At 39.2% G+C, this 17,774-nt stretch overlaps 1 protein-coding gene and 1 long non-coding RNA gene across 2 annotated transcripts; both read right to left on the bottom strand.

Annotated features, from left to right (window-relative positions):
• Nucleotides 1-755: 755 nt before the first annotated feature.
• Nucleotides 756-9,037, bottom strand: syf2 (SYF2 pre-mRNA-splicing factor). Its single transcript, XM_034858715.1, has 7 exons — nt 8,963-9,037; nt 8,520-8,624; nt 8,151-8,276; nt 5,226-5,343; nt 2,944-3,034; nt 2,282-2,380; nt 756-1,204 (listed from the first exon to the last, which is right to left on the bottom strand). Exons 1-7 carry the CDS (start codon nt 9,029-9,031, stop codon nt 1,039-1,041), a joined length of 774 nt encoding a protein of 257 aa, XP_034714606.1. The 5' UTR covers nt 9,032-9,037; the 3' UTR covers nt 756-1,038.
• Nucleotides 9,038-9,142: 105 nt separating this feature from the next.
• On the bottom strand, nt 9,143-17,355 carry LOC117936237. Its single transcript, XR_004654909.1, has 3 exons — nt 17,342-17,355; nt 11,352-11,354; nt 9,143-9,219 (listed from the first exon to the last, which is right to left on the bottom strand). It is a non-coding gene; the product is annotated as an uncharacterized LOC117936237 (long non-coding RNA).
• Nucleotides 17,356-17,774: the final 419 nt, after the last annotated feature.

The raw sequence follows: 17,774 nt of genomic DNA, 5'->3' as shown, positions 1-17,774 counted from the left end.
ACCCATTTTGCTTTGCTGGAAACAGTTTAACTAGCAGTTAGTCTTGTAATAATGAAAGGTGTCAGAGACACAAAACAGTGAATTTATGCAGTGTTATACCTTCTATGATTCCCAGCCAATGTCCTCTGGCTAATCAGATGAGAGAGTGCAAAAATATCACAATCTTAAACCTGAACATTTAATCCACACCCTCAAAGCTCATGAGCAAAGTCAGATATCAAAGACAATTTGATATCCTTAACCTTCAGTGGAACAATTTGTGTCGTGGTCTCTTTGCACACTATCCTTTAAATGCATACCATACATTTATTTTCAGGTTTGATTGATTCAAGATGAAATCTAACAGAATACCTAGTGTTTGATTCAACTCAATGCTGGTATGCGCGCACGCACACGCACACACACACACACACACGCACACGCACACGCACACGCACACCAATGGCTGTCTACCCTTTAGAGGGTGCAATGCACCTATTTTCACAGCCAGTAGTTGGATGAATGGGAGGCTTGCATGGGAACCTGTTGTCTTATCTTTTCTCTAGTCACAAGGCTATCCTGCTTATGTCACAGCTTGGGGCAAGTAAGTTAGACAGATGTAGATGATAATGAATAAATTGAATTGCTCAGTTATTGGTCTTTTCTGTGCACCTCCACTAAAACATTCTTTTGGTTTGATGCTCCTTCATTCTCACGCTTAAAAAAAGATGTCTTGTGAGACCACATGCAAGTAAACCCACAGAAAAAAAAACAAGTGTGCAAGATAACTATAAGTGGTTTATTTAAAAAATAAAAAGGGTAAGAATAATGATAACAGTTTTAACTTCTAATAATGTACGAAGGTACACCACACATCTAACAAATGACTCATTATCTTTCGGCTCAAAATAACCTTAGCATGGTATAAATGTGTCAAACTGCTTTACAATACAGGGTATGTTTTAGCATTTCAATATATATTCTAGGTATGCAGAATAATATCCATCACAGAAATGAAGAAGAAGTGAGCATGTCCACTGAGGTGACTGACTGGACCCACTAGACAGCTGTCCCTCTCTCCAAGTTTTGTTTGATCTCGGCTGTGTATTTGCCGTAGAAACGCTCCGCCTTCTTGTTGAACTTGGCATTCCTCTCGTTAATGTAGTCGATGTCTGCGTCGTCATTGTAAGCCCTGCGCCGGCTGTACTTGGCCCGCTTCTCTATCCTGACAATCGCAAATAAAAGCAGCTTAGGGAGTATTTCAGGAACCAGTATGGCCACTATCCATGGCATATCCAATAACAATAATTGGGTACAGGCAATTATTTGGAGGTGTGCATTTGAATTTGGCAAGGAGTGGCGATGGAAAACCAAACGCACGCATGCATACTTGAGGAAAATACTGTCAATTTGTGAGTTCCCAGTCTTGATTTACTGTGTCTTCAAAGCATTGTTGTGCGTCATACCCTGGCAACTGAATCCTTGTCTAATGCCCCACAGTCGCATCTCTAACACAAGCCATAGGCTGTCTCAAATATAGAACAGATCTGGGTACGACCAGGGTAATCAAAGGTGAAAGGAACTTCTGTAGCAAAGACAAAAACTTAAAAGAACCAAAACTGTTTGAAGCTGCAGTCAGTTAAATGTGAGGGACATCGAAGATATGGTTTGATCCCTGTGTTCTGACTTTACAGGGGCTTTCATAAAAATCTAACAACACCCACTTACCAAAACACTAAGTATAGTATTGGTTTAACATAAGGTCATGTACATAGTCCTTTATGGTCTGACCAGGGGCCTTGTTTATAAAACATGTAGGATCCATACTAAGTGTATGTACGCACAAAAGCTGCAAATGGTGTGCGGTAAATAAAATAATCAGATTTATAAAACTTTGTGCATGTACACCTGCAGGCAATAAATGTTCAGTTCTTCTTTACGGTGAATCATGGCAACAACCGAGAGAAAGACCAAGAAAAGGATTTTTTGAATGCCATGTAGCAAAGGGCTGAAGGCAAGGAGGAGTCAAGGAGTAAACCTCTATACATGGGCGCCTGCTCTACCAACTGCTATCTGGGCGCTCTTACAGTTAATTATTTTGTCAAAGTTTTCCATCATTAGCGTCGAGTTCTTGTTATTTCTCACTGGCAGCAGCCACAGAGAGCAGAAACCAAAGAACAGGCAGTTAGTACGAAGGTTTATCTTAGTCGTTTAACCAGGAAGTCAGGCTGATACCAAATAGTCAGGTTGAGAGTGGGAATGAAATGAATGGAATTATGGTCCGTTTCTGAGTGTGACTTACTGTTTCTCGACATCTTCCACCATGCGGTCAATGCCCTCCTTTGATGGGACATGGGTGCCGTGGATCAGGCTATTAGCCGTGGGGTGGAAGTCGACACCACTGTGGAGCACCAGCACAGGAATTAGAAATTCCTAACCACAGATTATCACAATTTTAACAGACTTAAACCTGACTAGAGAAGATAATGTGGCTTTCAGAGAAAAAAAGTGTTATGTGCATTCTCCACAGTTCAGCATGAACGTCAGTCCTTGATGGTGAAAAACCTGCAGGCACCGAACTATTCCATTTTAGTGTACATGCACTGCATCCTAAAATTACTTCACAAGTGTGTCAACACTAATCCCGGGACAAATGAGGGGGTACATAACTTAACATGTAGAAAAATGCTTTGTGTACATGTGATGGGGGAATTCTAAGAGGAGTAGGCCCAGAAAATTGTTGAAAACTTATTTTTATTGACTAGAAATTTCACAGTTACATACTTAATATAAGAAAGGGTTATAATGTCATCATTATCTTTATGGCCCTGTTAGCGAGAAAGCACAACATCCTAGAAATGCCACATTTCTTCAATTATTGAATTGTCTGTCTATCTGGACAAAGTATTAAAAGGCACTATATATTGTCACAGCAAAAGCAGATGGGACCGAGGCTTAACTCACCATTCCTCTCTCTGCTTCTCATAGCTTTCCAAGTCTGGTCTGATTTGCTTGGTGAGCCTTTGGTACTGTCGGAATTGGGCCTCGGCGTAACCTGCAGTCCATTGTTTGAGATGGAGAAAAATAAAAACCGACTGACTTGTAATTACCGGAACAAACAGCAAGCAGACACGAGGATCAGCAACACAACCGGCGGCTGGTTAGGGAGGGGTTAAGAGGAAACTCTCCTCCCTTTGTCTCTTGAAGCCCTTCTGTTGATCATTTTCTCCCCAGAGGTTTTAATTTACAGGAGGTTTGAATGCAACAGATGGAAGCCATAATCAGGAGACACAGCAAAAAGGTTTTCAGTAGATTAAATTGGGAGCGGTTTGAGATGATTAACATCCCAAGGGGTTCTTACATGCAACCAGTACTGCTCTTTATGCTGCTGCTGTAAAGGATTTAGGTAGCAGCATTTTACTGTGTGGTATAGAAGTGGAAAAACTAGAAGAAGAAAAACAGTCACATGCCATGGCACAGTAGGAAAGAATAGTAGACCCGAATCACAGTTTACCACTTCATCCTCATGAGTAAACTGTATTAAATTACTATTAACTAAATGAGTAAACTGAGGTTCTGTGCTGCCATGCCTACAATAAAGCAGTTCAATCCAAACACAATGTGCTTCCATGTTACTTTCTGACGCGAAGAGTCAAAACAATCAGTAAGTGACAATCACTTCAATGTGTTAAACAATGACTGCCAGCCGTGATCATATTACAAAAGTTGCAAAAGCAACAGACATTCCCTTGCAGACATTACTTTAGATTTCTTAAAAAAAAAAATAGCCAATCAAGACTGCAGTCTTTAGTCTGTACTTTGAGCTTAATTCATTCACACACCTAACTAATAAGATTTAAAGTAAATATGAGGTTGGTGCCGAGTTATCAAAAGACAGCATCCTTTGGGTTCCCCTACCAATAGGGCTGAGTACAGAATTCAATACTTATTGGGCAGCAACTGATTTGCCTCCTTTGTATCGAAAAATGCTTTGTAATTCAATACCAAATTTCAATAGCGTAACAGAAAATCTCATCAGCAACACTGAGCCAATAAGCAAACATGTTTCTACCAAGATCTAATAATTCTGCTGATTGGCTGTCTAACGTCACACATCGTAAAGGCATGCAGAAAAAACTCTACATTACGCACAGAGATTGGGCTCATGTAGTAGGAGCGGAAAAAAACACTAAAAAGATGTGCGCCGTAATGTTGTAGTGTCTTTTTGTTAAAATGGGTTTTATGAAATTGGTTTTGAAAACAGTATCGTTCAGGAACCGGTATCAGAATCACTGTATTGGTCTCAATATCAAAAACGTTTGAAGGATTCCAGGCCCTACCTACCGACACAAGGTTGGTTGAAAATAAAAAAATAATAAAAATGTTGTTGGACACTGTGTCGTTATGCCCCAAGCATGTGTGCGGTTACCAATGAGGCATTAAATACGATCAAGGAAGTCCAGTCTATGTACCAGATGTGAGCTCTTAACGGCTTATCAGCCAAACAGAAAGGAAAGGAACATTATCACCAATCATTTCTTTAAACCACCACAAGTGGTTGCTGTATGATGTTGCGTTGCAACAAAAGTTGAGCAAGGTTCCACTTTATGACTGACCCTGCGTTGTCTTACCAGAGCCTCGTTTGTTGGCCCTCCTGCTACATCAACAGACTGACTCCATTCTAATGAATGAGAGGCCTGCGTTTTCCCCACATGGGTCATGTTGGTCTGAACGCAGCCTTAAGGCCGACACGCCGACCTGATTATCGGCCGTCAGACAGTCTGGCGAGGTCGGTGACTCTAGTCTGTTCGGTGTGTTCTGTGCCGTCTTTAGCCAGAGGAGCCACCGGCATCCATTTTGGCCGATTTTACTTGTTGAATTGGCCAGTGGGCAGTCGGACTCAATGACCAATCTGAGTGGTGGAGTGCTAGCCTTTGACTAGAGAATCAGTGCACAAGAAAACCGGAGCTGACAACGCCAGTATGTTATTACTAGCCGTTGTATTTTGTTCCGTTCAGTAAGTGTCAACACTATACTATACTATAGTGTTGATACTGAAATGATAGAACTATGTTCTGTCATTTCAGGTATTCATTTTCTGGGCAACAGTACAGATTAGCATGAACGCATAACTTCATTCACATTTCATGACATGTCTCATATAGCCTACATTATAAAACAACTGCAAACAATTAGTAGACCGCAAACAGTCCATGTCCGTCCTCACTGGAGACCCTGCCACCAACCTGCAAATCCTGTGTCTGGGTTCTTCTTCTTTTTTTTCCTCTCCCACCGCTCTGCATCGTCAGCAGTAATTTCAAGCAGTTTTACTCTGTCATAGTCCTCCCCTTTGGAAGCACATTCCTGAAACACAAACATTAATATGTTTAATATATTGCCAGGCCAATCACAGCATTCTTCATTGCCGTAGAGATTTGATTTGAAATCTCTGGCGAACTAATTTTAAATAATTTAAAAAAAAAATGAGATAATTTTAAATCAACAATTGTAAGTCCTGTATCACTTTGTCGGGTTTTTATAGCAATAATGACCGGCTCACACTACATTATCCCTTACATATTAGGGGTGGGAATCTCTGGGCACCTCACGATTCGTTTCTGATTTAAAGGCCAATGATTTGATTATAAGCCGATTATTGATGAAACAATCTTTTATGCACATTTCCATGCTTGATTAAAAGAAAAATACATATTAATCTGAGTTTGTTAGATTTTGACATATACAGTATTTGTCACAAACAAGATTTGACATGTTTTGTCTAAAGAGGTTTTTATTTCGCACTCATTCCATGCTTAAGCCTTAACATGCTTGTCAAAGTCACCTTCTCTCACAGTAATCTTCCATGTCAGAGGCTCAGTCATGTTTAAAGGTGGAGAATTGGCTTCTTAGAACATGAGGTGGTCAGATTTAATGTAATTAAGTGTATGAACAGCCTTATGTGTATTGACTAATTATTGTATGTACTATATGTCTCATTAGATTATGTGTGTGTATATGTACAAAACTTTATTTTTTTTTCCGTTTTGGCCATTTTTGCTATTGTTTACTGTTGTTCTCCCTTATCCCATCTTCTTTCAGTCTGTTTTCTGATATGTACATGGGTAGAAACAGTAACTTTTGAATAAAAAATAAATAAATAAATCACATTAAAAAAAAAGTGATGCATCCAAGAATCAAATCACTCCCCAGCCCCATTACATATATGACTCTTTAATTTTTGATATTTCATAGTTAAACTGTCCCTATATTGAGTTTGTGCCAATACACTTTTGGCTCCCTTTAAATTAATTTTGTTGTACACAATCTAGGCTCTGAGTATATGCATGCAAACGGCAATACAGGCCCCTGAGAGCTGTGTATAAGTAAAGCAGGCTTATAACTGGAGTCTAACAAGTTGTTGTCCTCCAGCCATGTATTTATTTAAAGAAAAAAAAGTAAACTACATGTTTTGCACAATGATTAATGTTCTACCACTGCCCTTTGTATCAGTCAACTGAGTTTTACTTCACATGCAGCGAAGGGCCGCAGGTCGATCTTGAACCCGAGCCACTGGGATAAGGACTGAGCCTTAGTACATGGGGCACATTCTCAACCATGTGAGCTACCAGGGTCCCCATTAATCAAACTTTTTTTTATTATCTTTTTATTAGGAAAGGCAAATTGCCATTACATACTGTACAATAATTACAACCTTAGTTATTCAGAGACATGGATAGGGATGGATGCACAAAGAGCAGGACATTTTGACCATACTGCCCTTCTGAAATTTTCTTTTGCAGACCACTACTTATTCCAGCTGGGAACAATAACAAAGCAGAACAGAACCGGGGAGCGCTAAATCAAAACATTTTTATCCCTAAACTACCCTTCTTGAGCAAAATACACCTATACTTAATAGTTTTGTTGGTTTTTTAGCTTCATCACAAGTATGCCATTGTGGGGAGAGAAATAGCATTCAATACATATGACTAGATGACTTTGAGTCTACAAACTTGCTAGTTGTAACTCTGTCAGCTTCAAGTCACCATACATTTTAACAATCTGTTCAGTGACATCTTGTAAGGGAACCGAATGTTTGGCAAAAATAATAATTTGGCCGAATAAGTGAAATGCTGAATTAATTTGACTTAACAATTAGGTCTTTGATGACGCGATTAAATAGCAACAAGTGTAGTGAGAAGTGTGAATGCTTTATTAAAACATGTTGGCAGGGTGAAAGCGCTGTAATTATCCGCTCCATGCACAAGTGCTGACAGCGAGAGACTGTTAAGCGGTGGATCTTATGTCATCGATGAGAAGAGTGTTACACCTTTCCTGTCTTGGGTTCCCAAACTGGGGTCAGGGAGCAAAAGTATTAACAGATGAAGCCCCCCTGGCTTGAGAAGCTTGTTGTTTTATTGTTCACTGTAACCTTACTTTACATTGTCTTTGCCATCTCTTTTTCCTCTCGCTTCTCCCTCACACAATTGCACCTGTACGCTAAGTTACTCTCACTCCTCCGCCGCTCCACACTCAGTGACGTCACTTACTCAACGCACCGCGCAGTTACGCTGCTCCAGCAAGGAAGAATTGTCTTTCACATGAAAACTTTTCATGAAGAAGAACCTGGCACTTTTCCTAAAGTAGTGTTTTGTCTAGGACGATTATTCATTTGTTGTGGGGCCATTCACTTTGTTTCTGCTTTTCATCCACTTATTGTTGTAGGCGTACAAATTAGGTAATGTTAAATTCTTTCTATAAGTCTAATAGGCTATTTAAGGGGGGCTCTAAGATAGCAAAATAAAATATATATATATTTTACTAATTTATTTATTTTAAGTAGTATTGTGTTTTCTCGGTAAAGCTGCTGGAATACTTCAAAAGTTAAGTGTTAAATACATATTTTTAAATTGTAATTTTGTCAAGATTTTTCCTTTGAAAAGCAAGACAAAAGGGTAAAAAGTTCATTTGGGTTTTTACATTTACGCAATGATGAAAAAGTTTGCAAAACAAAAAAGTAAAAACTGCCAACTTTTTGGTTATATTTAGCTTCAGCCAAGAATTTTTATTTAGGTGCATACCTACATCTTGTCATCATGCTGAATATGTACAGTACCATAGGTTCAAGGTTCTTTATTATATAGAGTTTTGCATAATATACTTATAAATACCTTTTTCTTTTCGTCTACAGAAAGCTCCCACTCAAGTCTGGCTTTCTTCGCTTCCCAGTTAGTAGGGAGTTTCAGTCTCTTGTCCTCCTCTACAACCTCCTGGTGATTGATCTTACGTGCTTCATTCTGCAGTGAAAAATGACACATCACGACATGTTTTACAAGCAGCTGTAAGCAAGTGGGATGTATCAGAAATAACCATCCACGCGTATATAGTCTTGAGGCAGACTGTAACGTTATCGAAACACAATTATTTATGAGTGTTTTTGACAGCTTGCCATCGCCAGATAGCTTAGAGCAACACTAGAAAATAAGATACTGTTTTCAGAACGTAAAAGTCCTTGAAGCAGGAAAAGGTTAACAACTTACCCGTTTGAAATGCAACTCTCGGAATTTCCGTAATCTCGCTTCCCTCTTCTGGGAAGAAAGAGCTTCACTCGGTCCCTCTTCAGTGGCTGTAACGTTAGCTGGCTCCTGACAATAACGACAGTTAACGTTACTATTATCTATGGACAATACACCATAAAACGATAAGTTTAATGACCAAGTGTAGTTTATTTCAGACAACATAGCCTAAAATATTGAGCAGAAATAATCTGGGACAAGCTGACGTTGATTAGCCATCGCCAAAATGGTTAACTAACGTTAGCTTAGCACAACAACACGATATTGTAAACATCAAGAGTGGACCAGAAACACGGTCTCCGACGGCAAAATGAGTCACCGCTCTCACAGGATTTATATTAATCGACAACATTTTGCCACAAGACCAAATAAATTGGGTATTTTGACATTAAAATGAAGCTACTTACCTCACTACAAGACGCCATTGTTGCTAATGTTACGGTTCGGAAGAAGAAGACAGGAAGTGTGACGTTCATACCGGATACTAAAAAACGTTTTACAAAAAAAGAAAAAACCGTTTAATTATTTTGTCTGAAAATAAAATTAAAATATGTGTGAGGGCTCAATTTCTTCCTCTTCCTCTGATATATACACTACCGGTCTAAAGTTTGGGGCCACTTACACATTTCCAAACCACTCCATTAGAGACAGAACACCGGCTGATCTGGGTGGGTGGCTGATCTTTAATGCAAAATTTACATTGCCCATTATCAGCAACCATTCATCCAATGTTCCAAAGGCACTGTTTACTACTCTGATATCATTAAAAATAGAAAAACATTGGAGAACCATTTTGTAATTATGTAAGCACATAATGTAAAGCTAATAAAGGTAAGCTTCAGACCTTTATTTTTCCTTTTTTTTAGTTCAGTCGACATTTTATGTTTTACTCCAAGTAAGGTGTAGGAGAAAGATCTATTGGATAAAGTTGAAGCAACACTACATAAAAAGGGGCATAATGACAAGGAAGACCCAAATGCAAATTATGTGAGGATAAACTAAAATTTAAAATATGTGTCAGTTTTTTCAGAAGTCTAACCTTATCATTTTTAGATTTACAAAAGAACTTGGGGCACCTCCTATAATAGTTTCAAGGAGGCCAACAGTGGTGTGTCTACATGAGTCTATCACAAAAATGAAGTTGCCTGGTATATGCACATGGCCTGCAGTCACAATGGACTTTTTTGAAAACAAGTCTGTCTTGTGAAGGATGCTTTTTACATCTCTCTAAAAGAGCTGGAGGCTTTCCCGTGTTGAACAGATGGCATTTTGTAATTTATTTGAACTCGTGTTACTGGTCTTATCTCATCAAACATGCGAGGAATAGACATAGGCTACTAATAATAATAATAATGATAATAATAGCTTCCAATGTTTTAGTGCCTTTCAAGGAAACCCAAGAAAACCCTTTACTTCAATAAAAAAAAAAAAACATCACAACACAACAACCAAAAAATAAAATAGGACAGGAGCTCATGTTTGAAAGTCTTGTCAGGAATTATTTATAAACTAGAAACCCTGTAGCAGTTTAGTGTCATCAGAGTCAGTTTCCATCCATCCATCTTCGTTTGCTTATCCGGTATCGAGTCGCGGGGGGAGCAGCTCCAGCAGGGGACCCCAAACTTCCCTTTCCCGAGCCACATTTACCAACGCCGACTGGGGGATACCGAGGTGTTCCTAGGCCACGTTGGAGATATAATCCCTCCACCTAGTCTTGGGTCTTACCCAAGGCCTCCTCCCAGCTGGCAGATTCAAGTTATCAGACATAAAATGTCAAACGTCTGACATTACAAGAAACTGTAATTATGTGCTGCAATGTAATGATCTTTTTTTATTATTATCATGGCACCATGGCAAAATTAATTGCCAGGCATCTTGAATTTTACAATAATGTCTTTGTGTATACTTTTAAACCATGCCATTTTGCTTCCTTTTGAAGTTTAAATTCATAGCAAAATACTGCTCAACTAATGGAAACTGGCATGACGCACACAGACAGCAATTATGAATATGACTGGAGGTTATACAGTAAGAGGCATGAAAGGTCAAGCACAAAGTCATCAGTGTGTGCCACACAGAGAGTCTGTTCAGACTCCCATAAACTCAATTGTTATGGTTGTTTTTGCTACACAAAAGTGGAATCTCATATGTATTAGCAACACATATCCACCCACAAAACAACTTCCAAGTATCAATCAGGGCCTTGGAACATAACCTGAGACCTCCAAATATGATTCTATGATCGGAAGATGAAAGTAAACACTTTCAAGAGCATTTGAGCATGTTTGACTTGCCAAAATGGATGTGCTCACAGTTTGATTGCAATATACTAATAGAGCTCTTTTGGAGGATGTAATTAAGTGGAGTTTATAGTCTTAGATTAAAGCATCCTCTAGATCACAGGCAATGTTAATGGAGTGATGCATTTTCACTGGAAACCAGATGGGAGCACATCACAACAGAACAAAACATCATTGGCTACAGTAATGATCAGGGCTCGACTATTGCCATGCAAAAGAGAAAATATCTTCATCAGAAATGGCTCTCAAATGAAGAGTAACAGTAAAGTAACAGTGAAAAAAGAAGAAGAAGCAAATGAGCATTTCCTCGGAATTAAATTCAAATTTACAATGGCAGTGTGCACATTAATTGCAAAACAACAGGAAGAGAGTTGTGTACAGTATATGACTTTTCAATTTCCAGACATCAATACAACATGAGCGTGAGAGTTTACAGCATGTCTTATGGGTTCTTTGTCTTAATAGCTGTTAGTCTTTTTGTTAATGTCGTCCACACATCCTTTACAGCTCTCAAGTATTCTCATATGGTAACTAAACTCCCCTCAGGGTGCATTCACTCACTCACTCACTCACTCACTTCCCTGGAAGCTCCAACATGTTTTGCCTGGACAGAGTTACCAAGAACCAATATGTAACAATTGTAACTTCACGTTTAATGTTGAGGCCATGAATAAACCCAAGGTACAGTATAGTAGCTTGGTAACATTTCATGGGGATTCAAATAATTGAACAATGTATGGGGACCTGTTACACAGAACATAGATTTTAGTCAACATTAATCTCTCAGGAAAGAATGAAATATTTGCACAATACAGGAACATCCATATTTACAGTATGTGTGATCATTACTGAAAGTTTGGGTACATATTATGACCACAAAGGAGTCTTTCTGTTCATCCCCGTGCCAGTGATTTTCATGATCCCAACAGCAGCTTTGTATGTTCCAGTAGGGATTGGTTCAATCTAACTTTAATTGACTTTGTGACAGGCAATGTGAGGATCTACGCAACGCTGTCATTGCCATTTAAGGGATACTAAACTTTAGTGCAGTACGACGTGGATCTCACACATGTTGGGGCCACCCAAAAATGCTGAACAGCCACTCCTCGATATTAACTTTTCCAGCCAGGCAAATCAGGCCTGAAATAGAGTAACATTATATCTGCAAATAAATTGCACTTTAGGGGCACATTCATAAATACATAGCAGACCTCATGGTCCTTCATAACCATTAATCAAACTGGACACGATATTAGTTCAGTTTCCTACATGCTGTGAATTATATACTATGTTTTTTTGTACACACAGACATACATTTAACTGGCACTGTTATCTTGCTCTTAATAAAAGTTTCTGTAGATAGCACATGGGGGGCAGGGCCTCTTGCTGCGCAAGCAGCTGCTTGACATCTGGAACCTAATATAAACATCATGGCCAATAAAATCATTCCATTTCCTTAATTACTATTCCTGTCATTTCCGCACTAAATGAAAAGTTATTAATTCAGGGCCAACACAAACATACTTCTCCAATACGAGGAGCTACTCCTGAAGCGTCGCCACCCTGACTACAGGCTGCTGTCACTGGACTGGAACCACAAGCTCCTGCCTTGCTCTGCCAGTGTGTGTTTGTGTGAATGTGTAAACGTGAGCATGTGTCTGTGTGTGTGTGTGTGTGTATAGGGAACAGAGGCCAAGGCGCTGCAGACATGTATGGAACACAAGATGGCGTCTTGTTTTCCATCTCATCCACATGTTCCCACTGATGCCAGTATAATCATGACAGGCCCAACCCGTCCCGTTTCATCTCTCTCTTTCCTCCTCCCTCCTCACTCATGCTCTTGTTTCTTTTTTGCTGCTTCTCTGTGTTTAACATATGCCCTGCCACCTTTTTCTCCATTTGTATTACTCTTTCCATACATCCATTCTCTCCCTTGTTTTTTTTACTCTGCCCTACCTACCAATGTGAACCCATTTATGAGACTTTATTAATATAGTCCATGTTGAATAGCAGACTTGTGACATAAAGGGTGATGATACAACATTTAGAGAGCATCTGTCTGTAACACTTACTGCAGCTATAGGTGTTCTAGAAATTTCAATCTTTTCCAGGGTAACTATTCATCAAACTAATTTTGTGCTGAAACATTCCTCCCACTTTCCATCATTACCAGCTGTCTCGTTTAGTAAAAATGCTTCCGATTGATTTGCTGGTGCTGGTGCTGTTAGACATATCCGAAGGGCACGGATGAATGGCGTGAACATCGAGCTATTTGGATGTTAGTCGCCACCAAAAGCATTTTTGTGTCAACACAAATGCCAGCATATGTGTGTCCAAGATAGTAGACACACCAAATACCCTCTTCCCCTCTAGGCAAAATAACGCTAATCTCACATAGATCATGAGGTATATGATTTGTCACGGTACTAGCTGCTCTGATTTAGCCATTCACAGGCCAAGAGAGGAAGAGGATTTTGTGAGCAACACATATACTTACACAAAAGACGCATGTATGCACTCAAATACCACCAGTTTTGTAGTCAATGCTTTTGCTCCACCACACACAATTAAAGTCCCAATTAAAGGCCATTATGGGTTTTCCACTAGCAGCAACCACAGGGAGAGCGCTCCACGGCTCCTACATTGCGGGCAAACAGATGTCTCTTGTGTTGTCATCCAAAGGAACTCAGACTGATCCACAAACTTTATGATCATAATTACTGATCAAAATTAAAGTGCAACAACAACATAAACTCAGATGATGCAATAAAAAAAAGTTTGAACGATTCCTGTAATACGGCCCAAGTGGGACTATCAGAGGAAAGTGCTTGTGAGATTTTCATCCTGAGCTATAGTATAAAAGTATACTGAAGTGATGAAGCCACTTTCTCCAACAGCACATTAAACTCTCACTTACCACAAGAGGGAGGCATGTCCCTTATATTTTACCAGGAATGACAGTCCCATTAAATCTGAGTAAGGATATTAAATAAAAAGGCCACATTTTCATGTTCTTTCATACTTATGCAATTGTGTCTCTGTATCCCACAATCACCAATAGATTTGAGTTCTCACCACAGATCAAAGCACTGGGCTCCATATCTGCAGTGAAGCATACCTTCACCACCACACACAAGTTCAACATGAGTGTCATCCCTTGAGCGGGGCCCAAAAAGAATCATGGGTTTCGCTTCTAAGTTCCCTAAGTTTCCCATCCTCTTACCCCAGTGACTTTAATGAGCGAGTAAAGTTCTCACTTGGCCAAACAATACGCTGTTGTAGAGGGCTGCGATAAGAGGTTGCCAGTCAACAGCCTCTGGACATGTAGCTGTGTAGGCGAACAATCTTCCCTATCTGTCCCCGGCCTGACACGCTAAATCAGTTGCCAGATCAAATAACCTCACGCAAACGTGTCAAAATGCATGTGGGAGAGCGCGCCGCGCACACACAAATAAACACACACACATACACACAGAATCCCATTCTCACCCAATTTTGTGCTCTGAGAACTACCAATCTGTTTAGTGCAAAAACTACAGTGGCACATTTCATCTTGAGTTTAAGGCAATGAAGCTAATTCCAAATCTAATGATGATCAAACAAGTGCCAAATAACTAAAAGCAGTGTCAACAACAAAGCCCCCACTGTGGACTGCGGAGTGATAAATGCACTCTTTCTTCATGGTCAGTACGGTTTATTCTCTTAAATCTTAAGGGCTTGAAGATGCCTTTTATATTCATGAACAAACTCAATTTCTTTTGTAAACCAGAACATTTTAATATAATCATGCTCAAGGTGAAGAATATTTTCCACTAGGAATAATGTCAAAATAGAACTTGCAATGTGAGAAAATAGTTGTTCTTTGATACAGATAAGTCTAAGAATTATTTATTTATTTATTTATTTATTTTTTCTTACAGATTTTGCAACCATAACGTCTTAAATTGAAAGTCATATTTGGCATTATAAACAGCAGTTGAGACAAAAAAAAAACTTACCATTTAGTTGCTGTTTCTGAGTGTTCAAGAGCAAAGTTATAACTGTATTTATATTAATAAAGTGCATATATAAAGTGCTCTGAAAGATCATCAGATATCAAAAGCTCCAGAAGTTACTAAATTGCCCTTGTGTGAACATTTTAAATACATACACTGTAACACTGGTCTACCTGTGTTTTAAAAACAAGTATTATTTGGTTAAAAGGAAGGCTCACAATCTGCAAGAAGAAGAAGCCAGAGCAGGCAAATAATTTTGGAGGACCAACGTCACATCTGCAACAGCAGCATTTTTAATCAATATCATTCTCTCCAATGGAATCGCTGCTATCAATGGATTAGTAAATCTGCACAGTGTTTTCATGTAGAGCTCAACTTTGGTGAACTCTACACACTATAAAATTATGCATAGGATAATATTACACAGCCTACTACTTCAACTTGAAATATGGGACTCATTGATGATTATTACTGGAAGTATAATAAATAAATAAATAACACTATAGACATGCATTGGCAGGCATTAATGTCACACTGAGCGTTTTCCTTCATTTATTAGAAGAGGCAGACAAAGCCATGTCCAGATTTTGTTGAAAGGTTCAACTTAATTTTCTCTTGGGTTAACATTAAAGGAATCCTGTGCTCTCTTACCAAAAAAAGCCTGTGCGGTCATAGCTTTCATACACTCCTTGTGAGACGTTTGATCATTTTAAAGAAAAAGAAAAACACGTTCCTCTATTCTTTTCTCATTCGGTCAAAGACGCTATGTTCTTTAAAGAGTTACTGTAAGATGTAGCCTTGTGATGCATTATGTTCTTGGTTATTAAATAATAACTGATAAAAATATAAAAATTGGATTACCAAAAAAGAAAAAAATGGAGGAAGCTATCACAAAAACAAAATGAATGTAGCATAGATAGGTTGTAAGCACATGGGGCTGACTGTTGATGTGGAAACACAGGATGTGAGGAAACCCAACAGTGATGTCTGGTGGGCAGGTGAGGAGTGGCAGGTCTGAGAAACAGGAGAGGTGAGCACTCCGAAGTGATAAATCAGAACAAGGGGCAGAAGAGGAAAGAGAAGGAGGACAGAGCCATGGCATGAAACCAAAACCATGACAACAAAATACAGTAAATGACAAAAGCAATTGCTGGTGTTTGAATAGGTTGTTCTAAAGTGTAAAAATTTCCAGTGTGGTATTGGCACTATTTGGTCCATCAAGTTATAACGGGTCTGTGGATGACTCGCAGTCATTAAAACCAGACGCACATGTGGGAGCGTTGAACAGGACAGGGAAAACAGTGACGGATATTTCAGAGTCAATGAACTGTCTAAGCTAGACAATCTGCAGGGATGTAGGGTTATGTGTGTGAATGAATGAGGTGTTTTCTCTAATGTGGGCTATAATCTGACCCTCTTGGGAGGGAGGAGCAGGCGGAGTGCTGTGGAAAATGTTCAGTGTGAATTCAGACTGAAGTTCCATTTCTAAATCTAGTACATGCAAGAGAAAAAGAGAACTGATGTCAACCAAGAACAAAAACATAAAACACAGGAATGTAGAGAAAGAGAGGAATATTTCTAGGAATGGAGGGAAAGAAAAGGAAAAAAAGGAGAGCATTAGGCAGAACAAGCTTGAGCCATGTGTAAACAGAGTATATAGAAACCAGATATGGCCAATCCTAAAAGTAATATACAGACAGAATGCGTTTAGCAGAGTCCATTAAAGCCAAAAGCCTCTGAGGGAACGCTTCTAGCCAGACACGGGACTCTGATGGAGGTAGCCAAGACACTCTAACTCCAGGTTAGCCTCTGAGTCTGAGTAATGGGCCAGGGTGTTTTCAGTCTCCCATGGCCCCTTGCGAGCCCCACCGAGACCCTATGATGAAGTTAGAGAAGCAGCAGGCAGTGCTACAGCTGAGAGACAGAATGAGCCATGCCCGTCTCCTGTTGCTTTTGAATGTAATTTCGGATCGTATTGCAGCGGAAGCACAACTGACGGAAGAGAAATCTATCGAATTCAGCTCAGACATCACAATAATATTGAGTCTTGTTTATAAACACACATTCAGGATGCTTAGGAAGTATCATTCGTTCGAAGGCCCAAGTGCTGAGCATGGCTCTTCAGTGTCCTGAGAGCAAACCCTAAAAGGGGTTTGGAAAAAAAAGGGGGCTATTTTATACGGCTGCTGAAAAAAAAAGATTGGGCTAACAAAAACTACAAGTTCATTCTTTGGATTTCTTCTCTAGCATCAAAATACTATTTAATAGTTACATAGTCATTTAAATGATTATTTGACAGATTAAACCTCTCATACATTCTTTAAGAAAGGACCTTTACTTGTTGTTTAATGTATGATACACAATTTCCGTTCTACAACATGTAATATTGAAATGTATCAAGCGATGCAAAGTGGCTGTAGCAGAGTGGTGCTTTGAGCTTAAAATTTAAATTCAGAATTCTCCTAATAACAATGTTCACATGATATTTAACAGGTGCATTGTTTAATGTAATCACTTTTTTTGGCATGTTAGCATGCTTATTTTTACTTATTAGCACTGAACACAATTCAGCTGAGGCTGATATAAATATCATAGGTTTATGATTTATGAATACTTGCAAAAAAAAGTAAAAGCAGTATTGGACAAAGTGCAATTTTGACCTGATGATAGCACTAGATGAAAAGTTAAGGTATTACCAAAGATATTACAATTCATCCTGAGGGGAGCATGACACGTGTGTACAGAATTTCATTGCAATCCATCACCAAAGTCATTAGGATTCATCTTCATGAAGGAATGGGGAAGTATGTATAGCAGGTTGTCTGGACTAAAGTGGTGGCCCGATTGACTGATGTTGCCATCCCTAGACCCATGCTGCTAGTTGGGCTAAAAACAAGATCAATTAACCATCACCTGACAAACAA

The sequence above is a fragment of the Etheostoma cragini genome, chromosome 20 (genome assembly GCF_013103735.1).
Source record: "Etheostoma cragini isolate CJK2018 chromosome 20, CSU_Ecrag_1.0, whole genome shotgun sequence".
Lineage (NCBI taxonomy): Eukaryota > Metazoa > Chordata > Actinopteri > Perciformes > Percidae > Etheostoma > Etheostoma cragini.
This window is presented reverse-complemented; position numbering and strand designations above follow the sequence as displayed.